The sequence below is a fragment of the Cetorhinus maximus genome, chromosome 6 (genome assembly GCF_964194155.1).
Source record: "Cetorhinus maximus chromosome 6, sCetMax3.hap1.1, whole genome shotgun sequence".
In the NCBI taxonomy this organism is placed as follows: Eukaryota; Metazoa; Chordata; class Chondrichthyes; order Lamniformes; family Cetorhinidae; genus Cetorhinus; species Cetorhinus maximus.
The window spans coordinates 130,143,077-130,162,398 of record NC_135884.1 but is presented as its reverse complement, the minus strand read 5'-3'; the positions used below and the strand labels follow the sequence as shown (position 1 = coordinate 130,162,398).

At 42.6% G+C, this 19,322-nt stretch overlaps 1 protein-coding gene across 2 annotated transcripts in view; it reads right to left on the bottom strand.

Annotated features, from left to right (window-relative positions):
• Positions 1-19,322, bottom strand: part of wwp2 (WW domain containing E3 ubiquitin protein ligase 2) — a 240,278-nt gene that overhangs the window by 179,699 nt on the left and 41,257 nt on the right. For both annotated transcript variants that reach the window (XM_078544500.1, XM_078544501.1), the window contains exon 4: positions 16,761-16,882. In XM_078544500.1, the coding sequence (XP_078400626.1) occupies positions 16,761-16,882 (122 nt within the window). The remainder of the gene's footprint in view (positions 1-16,760; positions 16,883-19,322) is intronic.

Genomic DNA, 19,322 nt, shown 5'->3' with positions numbered 1-19,322 from the left:
CGATAGGGTGTTTCAATACAGAACCAGTGGGAAGACAGGGAGAAATCCAACCAGTTGATGTAAGGAAAAGGGGAAGCGAAAACCAGGGAGACCAAGGGGGCAATAAAGCCCAAACAGAGAGGTATCCACCATTAGACATAGGGCCAGCAAACGGATTAATAGTCACCCACACCCACAAACGATTATATAACAATGTGAGGTATGAGGTCACACTGGTCATACTACACTTTGGGAATAGTCCACTCCTCAAGGACTATGCCCACTGGGATACCGAACATAGTATCATCAGCTGGTAGGAAAAGTGGTAAGGGATTTCTTGGTAAAAAACCAAGAACAGCATAACTGTGGAGCCTGGAATGAAAATGACAGGCCAAGTAAGGTAGACATGATAAAAGAGGGAAGGGGGAAAAAGGGGTTGGGAGAGTAGATTGGGATAGGAGCATCTGCAGGGACTGCTGCCTGGAATTGGGTGGATACAGAAAGCATGTGGGAGCACAATGAAGTTATGAGGAAGCAACTGAAAGGCATTTTATTGGGAACCAATCAAGAGATAGGGGATATCATCCTGAAATTATCTCCAGGGCTACTAACCGTTCGAGATGAGGTGAAGATATTCCAAGAGGTTCAGGAAAACAATCAATGAGATCATTAGAGTCAAGGGTGAGGCAGAATAGAATATATCAAAGGCCATTTCCTACTCCATCTATGGGGGTTATACGCTTGATGAAGTCATGGCCAGACTCAAAGACATAGAGAATAACTGGGTTCCATCCTTTGTAAATGATAGCATGGTCAGCGAATGGCGCACAGATTATGACGCAAAAAAAGTCAGACAACATGGGTTATCCTGCATGGTGGGCTGGGTTGGGGGGGTATGTGGAAACCATCCCCAGGGAAATATAGTACCAGTAGTCCTACAGCTACCCTGTCTCCAAGCAGAAGACAATTGGAAGTATTTAAGGTGGAATCCATAGGGGCCATAAACCAGGGGGTCCATTCATCATATTCAGCTCTTCTCACAATCCCGATAAGCCAGAATCAAACTTAGGACATCCCAAACACTGAGTATTGCTCCAAGAGAGGAGGAGCTTACTTGTGCTGTCGTAATGTTAGGAATCCAGGAGTGCCAACCTGGATTCAGAATCATCCACCTGCAACATCAATATCCAGAAGTTGGGAAAGAACGGTGCAGAGTGTGTGCATCTCCAGATGGGGACCTATTGTGTTAACACTAATGCCAGAACAATGAAACATCGAGGCAGTGTGTCCCAAGTGGAAACTCACCTTCTGCTTCAAACCCACCAAAGCGACTATGATACGAAGTCACCTCCTGGTCCCTGTACATACATAATATTACCGAGTTAAGAATAAACATCTCTATGCAAAACAAGAGCCTTAAAGCTGTTTCCCAGTTTGGTCACCCAATCCCCCACTTGACACCAAGCCTCAAATCAATCTTAGATAGGACCAGCACATCAGAAAAGCATATTGTTAAAATGGTCCAGCAGAATAGAGAAATAGAACAAGAAATCCAGAAGTTAGGAGAACGCACCTGGTGTGAACTGATAAATAACGTCAGTCAAACTCTCTGGTTGAGGATGCTAGCTCTATCTTTGGTAAACGCCTAGAGCTTAATATTAGCAATTCTAATAACTTTAGTTTGTTATCTACGATGCACAGTTAAGAGATTAGGGAGCCACACCTGTACTTTAGAAGTAATTAGATTAATTGGGAATTAGTAAGCCAATAAGGATATTTCCTTCTCAAATGGGGACGCTGTAAGGAACTGGGGTCTTTAATACACAGGTATTTTCTGCATTTTATGGGATTAGTTAAGTAGCATTGATTCTCTCTCTGGAAAGAGGACTTTTAAACACTTTAACCTCTAAACAGTCTTGGTTCAGGCTGCCATGTTGACATTCCTGAGCTGCTGGGATGACATCTGGTGGAATTCCTTATCCATGCAATTGTTTAGAAAGGACTAGGATATGACCCTCAGCATAATGTAAACTAAAAAGTTGACCTCAAGCAGGGTGGTGAGCAGAGGGAGGTGGTAATCACCCTGACAGTTTGGGTGCAGATAGATTATTGATACTGGGTAAGCTACCAGCCCCCAGAAATAGGGTACATCAAGGGATGCATAGAAGGGAGGGGAAAAGAAGAACCACTGCTTGCAGGGGAACCAAGAGCCTCCTGACATCTCAGGCGATCCGAGGGAAAGGCAAATGAAGAAAGAGAGAAAGACTGTCTGTAATCAGTGAAGGACTATGACCCCCACCACTTTGGGCTGCAGAGATCAGCTACATTCATTTGTCTATCCTCTGGGACAGGTGAACTGCTTTCAACTGTGATAAAAACAAAAAACTACTGCAGATGCTGGATATCCAAAACAAAAACAGAATTACCTGGAAAAACTCAGCAGGTCTGGCAGCATCGGTGGAGAAGAAAAGAGTTGATGTTTCGAGTCCACATGACCCTTCAACAGAACTGAGTGTAGCGAGGAGAGGGGTGAAATATAAGCTGGTTTAAGGTGGGGGGGCGGGGGGAGAGAAGTTGAGGGTGGGGTGGTTGTAGGGACAAGGAAGCAGTGATAGGAGCAGATAATCAAAAGATGTTACAGACAAAAGGATCAAAGAGGTGTTGAAGGTGGTGATATTGTCTAAGAAAGGTGCTAATTAAGAATGGAAGACAGGACACTCAAGGTACAGCTCTAGTGGGGGTGGGGTGGAAAGACTGACAAAGTTTTAGTTTTAGATTTAAAAATAATGGAAATAGGTGGGAAAAGAAGAATCTATATAAATTATTGGGGAAAAAAAAAGGGAGGGGGGAGAAACGGGGTGGGGATGGGGGGAGGGGGGGGGGGGGGTGGAGTTTAAGATCTAAAGTTGTTGAATTCAATATTCAGCCCGGAAGGCTGTAAAGTGCCTAGTCGGAAGATGAGGTGCTGTTCCTCCAGTTTGCGTTGGGCTTCACTGGAACAATGCAGCAAGCCAAGGACAGACATGTGGGCAAGAGAACAGGGTGGAGTGTTAAAATGGCAAGCGACAGGGAGGTTTGGGTCATTCTTGCGGACAGACCGCAAGTGTTCTGCAAAGCGGTCGCCCAGTTTGCGTTTGGTCTCTCCAATGTAGAGGAGACCGCATTGGGAGCAACGAATGCAGTAGACTAAGTTAGGGGAAATGCAGGTGAAATGCTGCTTCACTTGAAAGGAGTGTTTGGGCCCTTGGACGGTGAGGAGAGAGGAAGTGAAGGGGCAGGTGTTGCATCTTCTGCGTGGGCATGGGGAGGTGCCATAGGTGGGGGTTGAGGAGTAGGGGGTGATGGAGGAGTGGACCAGGGTGTCCCGGAGGGAACGATCCCTACGGAATGCCGTCAGGGGGGGTGAAGGGAAGATGTGTTTGGTGGTGTCATCATGCTGGAGTTGGCGGAAATGGCGGAGGATGATCCTTTGAATGCGGAGGCTGGTGGGGTGATAAGTGAGGACAAGGGGGACCCTATCATGTTTCTGGGAAGGAGGAGAAGGCGTGAGGGAGGATGCGCGGGATATGGGCCGGACACGGTTGAGGGCCCTGTCAACGACCGTGGGTGGAAAACCTCGGTTAAGGAAGAAGGAGGTCATGTCAGAGGAGCTGTTTTTGAAGATAGCGTCATCAGAACAGATGCGACGGAGGCGAAGGAACTGAGAAAATGGGATGGAGTCCTTACAGGAAGCGGGGTGTGAAGAGCTGTAGTCGAGGTAGCTGTGGGAGTCGGTAGGCTTGTAATGCTTTCAACTGTCACAGGTCGTATGCCTCTTATGTCTAATTAGTTAATGCATTATATCTAAACTGTTGCTTCTTAATAAACCATCTTAAAATTATTTATGACTAGTCGATCTCTCTATTCAAGAAGGGAAGCAGAAAACAGGAAACTATGGGTCAGCTAGTCTGACGTCTATCAAGGGGAAGGTACTAGAATCGAACATTAAGGAGGTTAGAGCTGGGCACTTAAAAAAACAAGGTAATCAGGAAGAGTCAGCATGGTTTTGAGAAAGGGAAATCATGTTTAACCAATTCATTGGAGTTCTTGCACCGTGGATAAAGGGGAGCCTGTAGATGTACTGTACTTGGATTTCCAGAAGGCATTCAATAAGTTGCCACATCAAAGGTTATTGTGGAAAATAAAAGCTCATAGTGTAGGGGTAACAGATGGAAGATTGGCTGGCTGGGAGAAAACAAAGTATGCATAAATGGATCATTTTCTGATTGGCAGGATGTAATGAGCGGAGTCCTGCAGGGGTCTGTGCTGGGGCCTCAACTTTTTACAATTTACATCAATGACTTAAATGAGGGCAGCAAAGGCATGGTGGCTAAATTTGCAGATGACACAAAGATAGATGGGAAAGCATGTTGTGAAGAGGATATAAGGACGTTGCAGACAGATATAGATAGGTTGAGTGTGTGGGCAAAAATCTGGCAAATGGAGTACAATGTGGGAAAATGTGAAGTTGCTCACTTTAGCAGGAAGAATAAAAAAAGTAGAGTATTACTTAAATGGAGAATGATTGCAGAAGGATTTAGGTCACAAAAAGTTAGTATGCAGGTACAAGTAATTAAGAAGGCTAATGGAATGCTATCCTTCATTACGGAGGAATTGAACATAAAAGGAAACAAGTTATGCTTCAGTTATACAGGGCATTGGTGAGACCACATCTCGAATACTGTGTGCAATTTTTATCTCCTTATTTAACCAAGCGTGTTAATGCATTAGAGGTGGTTCAGAGGAGGTTTACTGGACTGATACCTGGAATGAGAGAGTTGTCTTATGAGAAAAGATTAAACAGACTGGGCTTGTTTCCACTGGAGTTTAGGAGAGTGAGGGGTGACTTGATTGAAGTATATACAATCCTGAATAGTCTTGACAAGGTGGACGCAGACATGATGTTTTCCTCTTATGGGTGAGTCCAGAACTAGGGGGTCACTGTTTTAAAATTAGGGGGTGCCCTCTCACGACAGAGATGAGGAGAAATTATTTATCTGAGGGTTGTGTGAGTTTGGAACTCTTTGCCTCAGAAGGCTGTGAAGGCAGGGTTATTGAATATCTTTAAGGTGGAGGTAGATAGATTCTTGTTAGGCACGGGAATTAAAGGTTATCAGAGGTAGATGGGAATGTGGAATTAGTAATACTAACAGATCAGCCATGATCTTATTGAATGGCGGAGCAGATTCCACAGGCCGAATGGTCTACTTCTGCTCCACTTCTGCTCCTATTTCGTATGGGTTTTATTTTATTCATTCATGGGATGTGGGCTTCACTGGCTAGGCCAGCATTTATTGCCCATCCCTAGTTACCCTTGAGAAGGCGGTGGTGAGCTGCCTTCTTGAACCACTGCAGTCCATGTGGTGTAGGTACACCCACAGTGCTGTTAGGGAGGGAGTTCAGGATTTTGACCCAGCGACAGTGAAGGAACAGCGATATATTTCCAAGTCAGGGTGGTGAGGGTCTTGGAGGGGAACTTCCAGGTGGTGGTGTCCCCATCTATATGCTGCTTTTGTCCTTCTAGATGGTAGTGGTCATGGGTTTGGAAGGTGCTGTCTAAGGAGCCTTGATGAATTCCTGCAGTGCATCTTGTAGATGGTACACACTGCTGCTACTGTGCGTCAGTGGTGGAGGAAGTGAATATTTGTGGATGTGGCACCAATCAAGCGGACTGCTTTGTCCTGGACGGTGTCAAACTTCTTGAGTGTTGTGGGAGCTGCACTCAGCCAGGCAAGTGGGGAATATTCCATCACACTCCTAACTGTGCCTTGTATATGGTGGACAGGCTTTGGGGTGTCAGGAGGTGAGTTACTTCATATTTAGGTATCTGCATATTTAGTTACCTGTGGCTCCAAACCCTGAAACCTTACACTTAATTTGACGGTAAAGCACTTTGAGGCTTTCAGTGGTTGTGAAGCGTGTTATATACAAGTCATTCTTTTCATCCTGGATTTACCTCTGTGTCTGTGCCTCTAACTATCACGCAACAATATTGCTTTCCCAATCTTCTTCCTGCTCTCCTGTACAGCTGAGTCACCGGTGGTACCATGCACTTGGCTCTGGCTGCACTCTCCAGAGGAACTGAATACCGGCAGGGGGCAGAGATGCATTCAGGGAATCGTGCACTATCTGCCTGGTTCTCCCTATGACCTGGTGGTCACCCATTTCCTTTCCACCTGCATAATCTTAAGTTGCGAGGTGACTACAACCAGAAACAGACTATCCATGAAACTATTAGCCTTGTGGATGTGCTACCATGATGGCAGCTGCCACTCCAGCTCTGAAATCCACTAAAGTTTTAGAAATGATTCACCTGGTTCCATCTCATCAGCCCAGTCGTAGCCAGGGAAATTTTTGTGATGGCTTCCCTTCAAGCTCTTGCACCATTACCTCTAGAGCCCTCCATAAATCCATCCCGTGGCCCCCTCCTATTTATGTACATGATGCCCTTCAGCAACATCCAAAAACACGCCAGTTCCATATGACACCACCCAACTTGACCATACCACTGCCTCTCGACCCCTCCATTGCTTGATTTGTCTCTCAGAGTACTGAATGTCAAACAAGCAATGAATAGAAATTTCCTCCAACTAAATATTGAGAAGACCAAAGCCAATGTCTTTGGTACTGCTACAAATTCCACCCCGTAGCTAAAGGCTCCATCTCTCACCCTGATCACCATCTGAAGCCTAACCAGACCACTTGCAACCATTTGACCACAAGATAAGCTTCTGACCACATAGTCACTTCTTCACCAAGGCATCTTACGCCCAACTCTGTGGCATCATGCAACGCCACCTCTGCATCAGATCACCTGTTGAAAACCTAATTTATGCCTTTGTTAACCTCTAGTTCATATACTTGAACTCACCCAAAATTTTATTGCCCATAACTCATCAAGTCCCATTCAAACACCAACCCTGCCCTCTTTAACTTCCATTTGCTCCAAGTTTGGCAATGCCTCAATTTTGAAATTCTCATCCCCATCTTTAAATCCCTTTGTGATCTCAGCCCTCCCCATCTCTCACTTTCTCCAGCCCTGCAATCCTTGGTGATCTGTGCATTCCTCCAATTCTGAGCTCTTGAACGTTCAGATGCTAAATTACTCCACCATTGATAATTCTGCATTTAGCTGTCAGGCCCCAAGTTCTGGAACTCCTTCCCTAGATCTCCCATCCCTGAAACCCTACTTCTGACCTCCTGTCCTAATATCTCATCTGGTCAATGTCCAACTTTGTTTGGCATTGCTCATGTGAATCACTACATTACTATATCACAAATTTACTACATTAAAGGAATATAAAAGTAAGTTGTTATTGCAATTGATAGGTGAAGGAAAAGACAGCCATATATCTTAAGTTCTCTGACAACACTAAGTTATGTGACACAGTAAATAATGTAGCTGCAATCAGAACATAAGAACATAACATAAGAAATAGGAGGAGTGGCCCATTCAGCCCTTTAACCTGCTCCATCATTCAATGATATCATGGCTGATCTTCTACTTCAACACCATTTCCCTGCACTACCCCGCATATCCCTCAATGCTTTTAACATGTAGAAAAGAATTGACATCAGTCTTAAACATAGTCAATGACTGAGCCTCCACAGCCCTCTGGGGCAGAGAATTCCTAAGGTTCACCACCCTCAGAGAAGACATTCCTCCACATCTCAGTCCTAAATAGCCTACCCCTTACTCTGAGACTGTGTCCCCTGGTTCTAGACATCCCAGTCAAGGGTAACATTCTTCCTGCGTCTACCCTATCGAGTCCTGTATTAATTGTGTGTGTTTGAATGAGATCACCTCTTATTCTTCTAAACTCCAGAGAATAAAGGCCAAGTCTATTTAGTCGTTCCTCATAGGACAATCCCTGCATCCCAGGAATTAGTTTGGTGAGCCTTTGGTGCACTCCCTCTATGGCAAGTATATCTTTCCTTAGGTAAGGAAATCAAAACTGCACACAATGCTCCAGGTGAGGTCTCACCCACACAATGCTTCAGGTGAGATCTCACCAAAGCTTTATATAATTGCAGTAAGACATCTTTGCTCCTATACTCAAATCCGCTTGCAATAGAGGCCAATATACCATTTGTCATCTTAATTGCCTGCTGTACCTGTTGTATAGGGATATTGCTAGATTAAGTGAGTGTGCAAAACTGTGCCAGGCAGGTTCAATGTAGGAAAGTTGTGAGGTCATATATTTTAGACCCAAGAAAGGAGTTTTTTTGAATGGTGAGAAGCCACGAACTGCGAATGAGCAGAGATTTAAGGGTCAAGTACAAAAATCACCAAAAGCTAGAGGGCAGGTGGAAAAAAAATTAAAAACTCGAATGGAATGTCAGCCTTTTACTTAAGAGGACTGGAATACAAAGAGGTTGCAGTTGTATTGCAGCTGTACATAATCTTGGTTAGACCCCAATTGGAATACTGTGTTCAGTTCCACATACCAGGACTAAATGGGTTAAATTATAAAGATAAATGAGGGGGAGACTTGGGTCATTTTCCTTCAATATAGCAGTTTAAGGGGTGATCTATTTGAGATATTTATGCTTAACAAAAGGAACTGATAGGTAGCTAAAGAGAAAACCTATTTCCTCTGGTGAGGGAGTCCAGACCAAGGAGCCATCACCTTAAAATTAAACACGAAGATAAAAGCAAAAAACTGTGGATGCTGGAAATCCAAAACAAAAACAAGAATACCTGGAAAAACTCAGCAGGTCTGGCAGCATCTACAGATAGGAGCACAGTTAACGTTTCGAGTCTGAATGACCCTTCAACAGAACTAAGTAAAAATCATTGTCTGTGACATCTTTTGGTTATCTCCACCTATCACTGGCCCTCTATCCAGCTCTTCTTGTGGTCCCCCCCTCCCCCCCCCCCCCCCCTCCCCCCCCCCCCCCCCCCCCCAAAAACCAGATTATATTTCACCTCTCTTCTATTTTTACTTAGTTCTGTTGAAGGGTCATTCGGAATCGAAACGTTAACTGTGCTCCTCTCTGCAGATGCTGCCAGACCTGCTGAGTTTTTCCAGGTATTTTTGTTTTACCTTAAAATTAAAACTAGGCCGTTCAAGAGGAAAGTTAGAAAGTACTTCTACACATAAAGGGTTAGAGGTGTCAGCTGTGGCTCAGTTCATAGCACCCTCGCCTTTGAATCAGAAGGTTGTGGGTTCATGTCCCACTCCCGGAAACCAAGAACTGTGAATGTACTCGAAAGAGTTACACATAAAGGGTGGTGAAAAAGTGGAACCGTCTCCCCCAAAAGGATATTGAGGTCAAGTCAATAGAAAATTTTAAAATACCACCAACTTGTATTCACACCGCGACTTTACTGTTAAAAGTATCTGTAGGTGTTCCACAGGAGATACAAAGCCACAAAAGGAGGTATTAAAGTAATGACCAAAAGCTTGGTTGAAAAGGTAGTTTTAAGAAGCATCTTAAATGAGGGGGGCAGAGGCACGTAGGAGTTTAGGGAAGGAATGCTGGACATTAGGGCTTCAGTGGCTAAAGTCACAGCTGCCAGTAATGGAGAGATTCATAATGGAGGCGTTGAAGAGCCCAAGAATTAGATGAATGCAAATAGGACTGGTAGAGATTACATAGATGGGGAGGGTTGAGGCCACGGAGTAATTTGAAAACAAGGACAAGAATTTTAAAACCAAGGTGCTGCTTAACAAGAAGCTAATTTAAGTTAGTGAGCATGGTTGGTGGATGTACAAGGCTAGGTGAGAGTTAGGATAAGGGAAGTAGAGCTTTGGCTGACCAAGTTTACAAAGGACAGAAGATGGGAGGGCCAGCCAGAAGTGCCTTGGAAGAGTCAAAGTAATGAGGTTTTCAGCTGAAGTGGGGCAGAGTTGGGTGATGTTAAAGATGGAAGTATGCTATTTAGCTGATGGAGCAGTTGTGCTAATGTATGGTTCAGCCTCGAGTAGCCAGGAGGAGAGATGGAGCCAGTGGCTAGGGACTGGAATTTGTGTCGGAGACCGTAGACAATGGCTTTGGTCTTCCCAAAACAGAGGTAAATTAATTTTTGTGAGGCAAGAGTGTTAAGGGTTATGGTGGGTAGTTGGAGTTAGCCATGACCTATTTGAGTAGTGCCACAGGACTGAGGGGCTGACTGGCCAACTCCTGTTTCCATGTTCCCAACATCCTTTAGATGCAAGTGAAGAGAAAAATATAAAAATAAAAATCACAAACTTGCCATCAAAAATGCTAGTGACAAATCAAAATTGACATTCAAGTTTAGACAAGGGGCTATTCAGATGGTTTCTGTCACGTTTATTTTGAAATTTTGTTGAAAATAAAGCTCATTGTGAATATCCATATCGCAAAGTCAATATATTCTCTCATACAGTTGGGTCAGCAAATTCACTATACCAATCAGTACAAGAGCAATAAATTGATCCAGGCATGATTATATGGCTTAAAAACATCCAAAGACTAGAAACAGATCACATCTGTTTCTTTGGCCTGCAGAAACACATTAAGTTGAGAAAATACAGTTCAAATTAGGAAAAACAGGCAAAAAAAATTGAACTGCAAGTTCACACAATAAAACCAAGTCGAGAACCTAGAAGCTTTTTTATTAGAAAAAGCAATAGCCTGATGCTATTACTGATGCTGTCTCCCAACCATTCTTCCTAATGCATCTAATACAACTGCAGATATTAAAATATACTTTCAAAAAGCAATATCAACACAAAAAATACATTAAGAATTGTTACCAACTGATCTGCAGTTTAACGTACTAGCACACAAAGGATTATTGAAGCTGGGAATGGCTGTACAATTATGAACTGCAACATGCATATCCATAGCCAACTGTATACCATAAATAGGAATTACGAGTTAGGGGATTTCCGTTTGCAAGCAAAGTGTAGCCTCCCCTCTGAAGGATACAGCCTCTATAATTCGGTCTTTAAAGGACTCTCTCATAAGGTAATACTTAGCGAGCTGACTTTTGCACAAGGAGCTCCTGTTCATCGTGTTTCAAGTACAAAGAAGAATTATTCAACAGTTAAGCTATGAAATATGGTAACCAACTTGACAAACATCGTCAAAGTTTCATATAACAGTGATTATTGAACGCTAAGGTGTTGACTTGCAGTGTGTACTGACAGTTTAGGAGCTGAATGAAGGACACACTGTTTCCATCCAGTTGCTGTCTTCTTATTTGAGGTATGATATTGCAATCACTTAATAAAATTCCTGTGAGAATGGAGTCACAATACATAACAATACTATTTCACAAACTTAGCTATTTATTTTGAATGTCTTCCTCTCCTGGGTACTGAGAGAGTACTGCACCATCAGAGGTGCCATCTTCCATGAGAAGTTAAAACAAAACCTTAGAAACTCTTAATAAAAACAACAATTGTCATGTCATGTTCTCTCAGGTGGAGATAAAAATCTTATGGAACAATTCAAGGCCAGAGATGTTCTCCGAACGCCCTAGCCAACATTTATCCCTCAACCATTGCCAAACATATTATTTGGTCATTTGAGTGGTACTTTGTTGGTTTCAAATTAGCGCCACATTTCATACATTAAAACAGTGAACATACTCCACATGTGCTTAATTGACTGTTAAGCACTTTGGATGACCCTGGGTCATGAAAGGGGCGATACAAACACAAGTTCTTTTTTTCATTGAAGGATCCAATTTTATGGAGATTATTAAATTAGAACTATTAACAGGTCTCACATTTAAAAATATTTAAAAATTTTGACAGAAGATTGCCTTCCACGCAGAAAGGATCTACTATTTTGTTTAAACAACATGCAGCCTCCTTTTTGCCTCTAGTCTGAGGATAAGACAGTCAAGGCAATCAGTCTTAAAGCATAGCGCCACAGTGTAAATGTTCCTTCAGGCAAGGGGTGACAAACTCTCAAGAGTACTTCTCATCCACCTTACTATTGACTTGCTTCACAGGCAATTGATGTGGAAAAGACAATTTGCATTTATATGGCATCTTTCATAACCACAGGTCATTCTAAATTGCTTTTCAGCCAATGAAGTACTTTTGAATTGTAAGCCCTGTCGTAATTTCTAGGAATCGCAGCAGCCAATTTGCACGCAGCAAGCTCCCACAAACAGCAATGTGATGATCACCAGATAATCTGTTTTTGTGATGTCAATTGAGGATAAATATTGAGTATGTAGAACAGGAAAGGAGCTTTAAATAGGTTTACTGCACAAGTTTGACCAATTTAACCTTCATGCATTGAAAACTGAACAATGCTATGGAAATAAATGCTTGCTCTCAGCCTGCTTAAAAATAAACCTGAACTTTGAAACTAAACAAGGCTATTGAGAAAGATCAACTATGGTACAGGCAAGAGGTATAGGTGTTCGGAGGTATTTATAAAGAACAGATCTTGGAGACTGTACAAATTGGATAAGGTGGGGTCTAGTGTTTTGCTGGTCACTTTTACAAATATCCTTACCTGAAAGATTGATAACAAGGGGCTTCACATGATGGAAAGTCACTGAAAAGAAGCTAAAGAAAGATGGACAACTTCTGGGCAGGTTCAAACTCTTATGGTTAAAACAAAGAACTCAGCACATTATTATTGGATATTCATTCTTAAATGGAAGCTTCACAAGATAGTATGGCCCCGTCACAATGTAACCCAAGTTCATCTCCTGATAAAGGTTCTGAAAAACCGAAAATATCAGAAACCTTTACTGCAGTGAAGAGGGATCTTGACAATGCATCAGGAGGAGACCTGTAATTAACAGGAGCTAGCCATTTCAGGGTGATTGAATGACTAATTACAGCTAATATTTAAGCATTCTGATGCTCGGCATAGTTGAAGCATTTATTTGCTGGGATAGAGCAACGAAGTACTTAGTTTAAAATGTTTTTTTCTCTTCTTTCTCAACCTGTTAAATCTACAATCATTTTAAATCTATGCTCATTTTATATCTGTGATCATGGGTACAAATAAACTAACCCCTTTAAGTATAACCTCTAGAAATGAATCTTCAATTTGTTCTCTTGTAATTCACGGGCCAAACAAACTATAAGCCTGAGCGAGTGTTTTCAATAAAAAGGCCCACTCTCAGCCAGGGTACTGGGGATAACTCCCCAACTCTTCTTCAAAAATCACACCATGAGATCGTTTACGTATACCCGAGGGGGCAGTCTCGGTTTGGGCTGCGTTTATTCATGCCACAACACTAGGGGGAGCACTTCCTGCACATGTACAGAGACAGCATCAGTCACAGCCAGTCTTTGGCTTAAACATTTGCAATTAGGCAGACATCTTAAATTAACTTTAGAGGTGGAAACTGAAACCTGGCATTAGGGAGTAAATTAAAACATATTTATGTTAGGATTAGCTGTTCCCAAAATGTTCTGTTCATTTGTCAATCATTCTTAAAATTCTCAGAAATACAGTGAGGTACTGCTTTTCTAATAGGACTTTTTGCAGATTATATCAAAAGGATTTATTCTATTTTGTACAAATGGATGTAGTCTTTGGTAAATAAACAAACAATATTAAACTAAATTAATCATCGCCCAATGCTGGGTTTAAGACCATGACTCTGGGCTTAAGAGCCCCATTAACTACCAACTGAGCTAGCCAGGAATTGCCTCCACAAAGCCTTGACAATTTACTTCAGTAGGCTGTTACTTAAACCTGTAATCACCAATTTCATTTTGTGATGCAACCTAAACTCAGCAAATTTACTCCTAATAACACAAAGCAGAAACCTGAAGTGGGATTTGATGCTCTGCAGCCATGTACAAGCCTCATATCCCGCCACTGAATGGAAAGGCATCAGGATCAGTTGCACATGCAGCAGTGGTCACAGTGCAAGCTGAATGCATGCGCAACCATTCCTGAAACCGTTGCGGTCAGCGGCAGAAGTTACAGTGCTTGGTTTAACATTTCATCTAGAAAACAGCAACTCCAACAGTGCAGCACTGGAGTGTCAGCCTTGATTTTCTTTTCCTGAAGTCCTAGAGTGGGATTTGACCCTCCAATCTTCCTACTCGGAAGCAAATGCATTACCGACTGATTCACAGTCGACACTAAACAATTATAAGTATGGAAGAGACAAATAAAAATAGTTGGCTACTATTTAAACTTTCAGCTCACTCCTTCAACTCCCGAGGCACCCCTTCATAACAAATATTATCAACACAGCTCCTACTTCTGTACTATTGAAGTACCTCTGTGTTTCTTTTAATATTCTTTCACAGGATGGGGGTGTTGCTGGCTCGGTCAGCATTTATTGCCCATTCTTCATTGCCCTCAAGAGATGCCAGTGAGCTGCCTTCTTGAACCAGTGCAGTCCATCTGGTGTAGGTACACCCACAGTGCTGTTAGGGAGTTCCAGGATTTTGACCCAGTGACAGTGAAGCAAAGGCAGTTAGTTCCAAGTCAGGATGGTGTGGGGCTTGGAGGGGAACTTGCAAGTGGTGGTATTCCAATGCATCTGCTGCCCCTGTCCAATTAGGTGGTAGAGGTCACGGGTTTGGAAGGTGCTGTCGAGGGAGCCTTGGTGAACTGCTGTAGTGCATCTTTTAGATGGTACACACTTCTGCCACTGCGGGCTGCTTTGTCATAGAATCATAGTCATAGAGGTCTACAGCACAGAAAAAGGCCCTTCAGCCCATTGAGTCTGCGCCGGTCAAACAAGTTCCCAACTATTCTAATCCCATTTCCCAGCTCTAGGCCCATAGCCTTGTATGCCATGGCATCACAAGTGCACATCCAAATACTTCTTAAATGTTATGAGGATTTCTGCCTCCACCACCCTTTCAGACAGTGAGTTCCAGAGTCCCACTACCCTCTGGGTGAAAAAATTCTTCCTCACATCCCCTCTAAAATTCCTGCCGCATACCTTAAATCTCTGCCCCCTGGTTATTGATCCCTCCACCGAGGGAAAAGTTCCTTCCTGTCTACCCTATCTATGGCTCTCATAATTTTATACACCTCAATCACGTCCCACCTCAATCTCCCCTGCTCCAAGGAAAATAACCCCAGTCTATCCAGTCTCTCCTCATAACTAAAACTCTCCAGCCCAGGCAATATCCTGGTAAATCGCCTCTGCATTCTCTACAGTGCAATCACATCCTTCCTATAATGCAGATTCCAGAACTGCATGCAATGCTCTATCTGTGGCCTAACCCAGAATCTTTGGTCCTGGATGGTGTTGAGCTTCTTGAACATTGTTGGAGCTGCACTCATCCAGGCAAGTGGAGAATATTCCAACATACACCAGACGCACGCCTTGTAGTTAGGTGTGGGAGGAGGGGGGGTGGAGGGGTTGTCAGGAGGTGAGCTATTCGCTGCAGAATTCCCAACCTCTCACCTGCTCTTATAGCCACAGTATTTAAATGGCTGGTCCAATTCAGTTTCTGGATAATGGTAGCCCCAAGGATGTTGATAGAGGGAGATTCAGCAATGACAATGCCATTGAACATCGAGGGGAGGTAGTTAGATTTTCGCGTCCAAGATGGTCATTGCCTAGCACTTGTGTGGCACGAATGTTACATTTGTGGTTTATGACACTGTCAGCATTGAGTCAAGGTACAATTGTATTTTTCTGCAAACCATTATGCTAACAAGATGAATTGTAGATAGGAATAAGTTTCAGCGGGGAGAGCAAGCTAGAAGATAGCATTCTAAATTCCTATGTAATGGATCAATACAGCATAGGTCTATGTCCATAATTCTCAAGTTCCTAAATTCAGCAATGCAGTCAGGGAGACATGTTGAGTAATTATCAGCTCATAGCCCATAAAGCAAAGGAACATTTGGAAAAGGTTGGGAACTCTCATACCCAAGCAATCAGCTGAGAGTAGTATCAGAGGGAGCAGGTTACCTGTACATCTGCTCTCTCAACTGGCCAATTGTGAAAAACCTGAACGATGTGCAAAAGTGGAAACAATAAAAGCTTGAAAAAATAGTGAAATAACCACCACCTGTTATGTTGCATATTTATATAGCAAAGAATCAAAAAGTACTATTTCATAATAGCATTGTAAAAGTACTGAAAAAGGTTTAAAAAGTGCTGATTTCGCCAAAATTAAAACCTTTTTCTACAGCATCCTAAAATTTACAATTCCCACAATGCTCTATAATCAAAAAATATCCCAGTACCATTGGTCAGTGAGCCATATCACATGAAGGGAAGTATTTTCAACCTTCACAATTCTGAGTAAATTGCTGGGTTATAAAAGTGGGTAGGCTAAGAAAATGCAAAGGTATGTACTGGGGAAAAGAAAAAAATATACTTCAAAATGTTTGTAGCTAGTTTAGTCCAATACATTGTTATTTTCTCTCTAAACAGTTAACATCGTAATGTAGAACAGCAAAGCATTTATCAGTTCTCAATTCAGGCAATTTGGATGCTGTGCCTTTAGGCACAGACTGCAACACATCAGCCACACTGTTTCAGTTGCCGTCACTAATACTGTTAACATTCGAGTTTCCTCTCCAAGTACTCGTTTCTTATATTCAAGTAAGCGTCAGCAAGTCTCACACTATAATCAAGTCTTTGAGATCGAGGTGGTTTCTGCCAACAATTCAAAGCAGCCAGATTTCTATCCATTTTTCAGACTTTCAGATACAAATTTTTATCTCCAGATAAGTGAAAACAGTAGATAACAAAGTACTGCAGCCATCAGTCCATCTGGTCAATGATTTTTGTTCAATAATTACAATGTTAATTTTACCATGCAAGTCTTCACAACCAATAAATTTGTACAGAAAGAGGAACTCACACTTTCCATTGTTCTTCTTTAAAATGTCACAGACATCAATAACCACATTGCCAAAGAGTTCATTTTTCAAGGTATGACTGTTCCAGACTTTCAGCTCCAATCTGCTCTGTGGTGTTACATTCCTAAGATGAAAAACACGTCATTACAATAGACAGAAGAATTCAGAGCTAATATGGAAACGTTAAAACCCCATGAAATTCACACAGCAGGTTTTTAAAATCTGTTTATAGCATTCATATTTCCCTTATACTTAACTTAAAAGTATGTCACAAAAGGAAGCTGCAACAGAATGGACTTCAGCCTAGAGTTAGCAATTTTAAATCTTGAATTGCACACTCCAATTTTATACTGCTATGAGAACAGGAGGCATGTCCTTTTCAAAGAGATGCTCTTCCAACTGAGAATGGCAAAGCACTTCCCCAAAGGGGAGCAAGAAAAAAAATTGGACTGAGTCATCCAATTGTTCTTGTGCATCTCCTGTAGTAACCACGTCTTTTGCCATTACCTGAAACATTAACCTGTCTTTACCTCTCTGAAAATGATGTTGGATGGCCAACTGTGCATTTCTATTCCATTAGAAATAGTCCCATGAGGGCATCCAGATTGCAGCCTGCTCCCTAACCTTATCCAGCTCATAGAATTCCATCTCTTGATCCCTCCCATTGGTTAAAACTAACTTTACTGCTATTTAAGTTTGTGTTTTTTTAATTCTAAATAGCAGGCAGTACTGTCAGCTTCATCGGCTGCATGGCATTGATTTAGCATTTCCAGCTACTCTGCCCTTTTGATGTGAATGTGTTAATTTACAGCACTGCAGGACAAAAGCAGGGGGCAGCATTGCTGTTGGGTGTGGGAGCTGTATATCAATCCACTACAGTCCCACTTGACAAAGCTAACAGCACCGCTGCAGCTTCTTATCCACCTCCCCAAATTACCCCACACAAAACTAAACACGCCCAGTATCTGTGCTGGCATCTTGTTATCTCACTCCAAAACTACACTCATTGATCAGCTCTTGCCCCACCATGCGTCAAATGTTTATCTACTCATCACTTAAAAAATACAATTGTCATTACTCTGTTTCGTTGTGTGTTCAGGGTCTAGACAGGGTTCTTTGGGGCTTGTCTATTTTCCCAAAGTAAGCTGCTCAAGACTGTAGTTTGTTAAAACTATTACTCTATTTATGACTAATATGTACATTTTGGGAACTCAGCATGAGGTTGGAACTTCTCCTGCCACCAGATCTCTGTTACTCAATCATGGGATGTTACATCATTATATCGGCATCATGTGCTTCTGATCACAGAATCACACAATGCAGAAGAGGCCCTTCAGCCCATCGAGTCTGCACCAACACGTGAGAAACACCTGACCTACCTACTTAATCCCATTTACCAGCACTTGGCCCATAGCCTTGAATGTTATGACGTGCCAAGTGCTCATCCAAGTACTTTTTAAAGAATGTGAGGCAACACGCCTCCACCACCCTTCCAGGCAGCACTTTCCGTCACCACCCTCTGAGTAAAAAGTTTTTCCGCATCCCCCCTAAGCCTCCTGCCCCTCACATTGAACTTATGTCCCCTCGTGACTGACCCTTCAACTAAGGGGAACAGCTGCTCCCTATCCACCCTGTCCATGTCAAAATCTTCTACACCTCGATCAGGTTGCCTCTCAGTCTTCTCTGCTCCAACGAAAACAACCCAAGTCTATCCAACCTCTCTTCATAACTTAAATGTTTCATCCCAGGCAACATCCTGGTGAATCTCCTCTGCACCCCATCCAGTGCAATCACATCCTTCCTATAATGTGGCGACCAGAACTGCACACAGTGCTCCAGCTGTGGCCTCACCAAGGTTCTATACAACTCCAACATGACCTCCCTACTTTTGTAATCTATGCCTCAATTGATAAAGGCAAGTCTCCCATATGCCTTTTTCACCACCTCATTAACATACCCATCCACCTTCAGAGATCTATGGACACACACGCCAAGGTCCCTTTGTTCCTCAGAACTTCCTAGTGTCATGCCGTTCATTGAATACTTCCTTGTAAAATTACTCCTTCCAAAGTGTATCACCTCACACTTTTCAGGGTTAAATTCCATCTGCCACTTATCTGCCCATTTGACCATCCCGTCTATTTCTTCCTGTAGCCCAAGACACTCAACCTCACTATTAACCACCCGGCCAATCTGATGTTAACCCTTTACTCCACACTACCTGCAACAAAACATTCCATGTAACAACTCAGTAAAAAAATTTACAGCAAGGACCCCTTCATCAGTGATTCCCCAAATAGTCCTTCCTTTTTAACTATCAAATTGGTTCATAATTTTATAGGCCTGCTCTGCCCAGTAAAGACATCATATTCCTAACTTTCAAGATTCAAACCTTATTCAATGAGGACTCTTTGAAACTGACGTTTCTTTTCAAAAATGGCCAATGTGCTGCAAATATGGCTGCCGAAGGTCAGATGACCTAGCTTGTGTATTCAAAAAATACCTCACTGTCCCACAATGACCAAAGAATACATGCCAGTTTAAGATGTGTCAGCTACACCTTT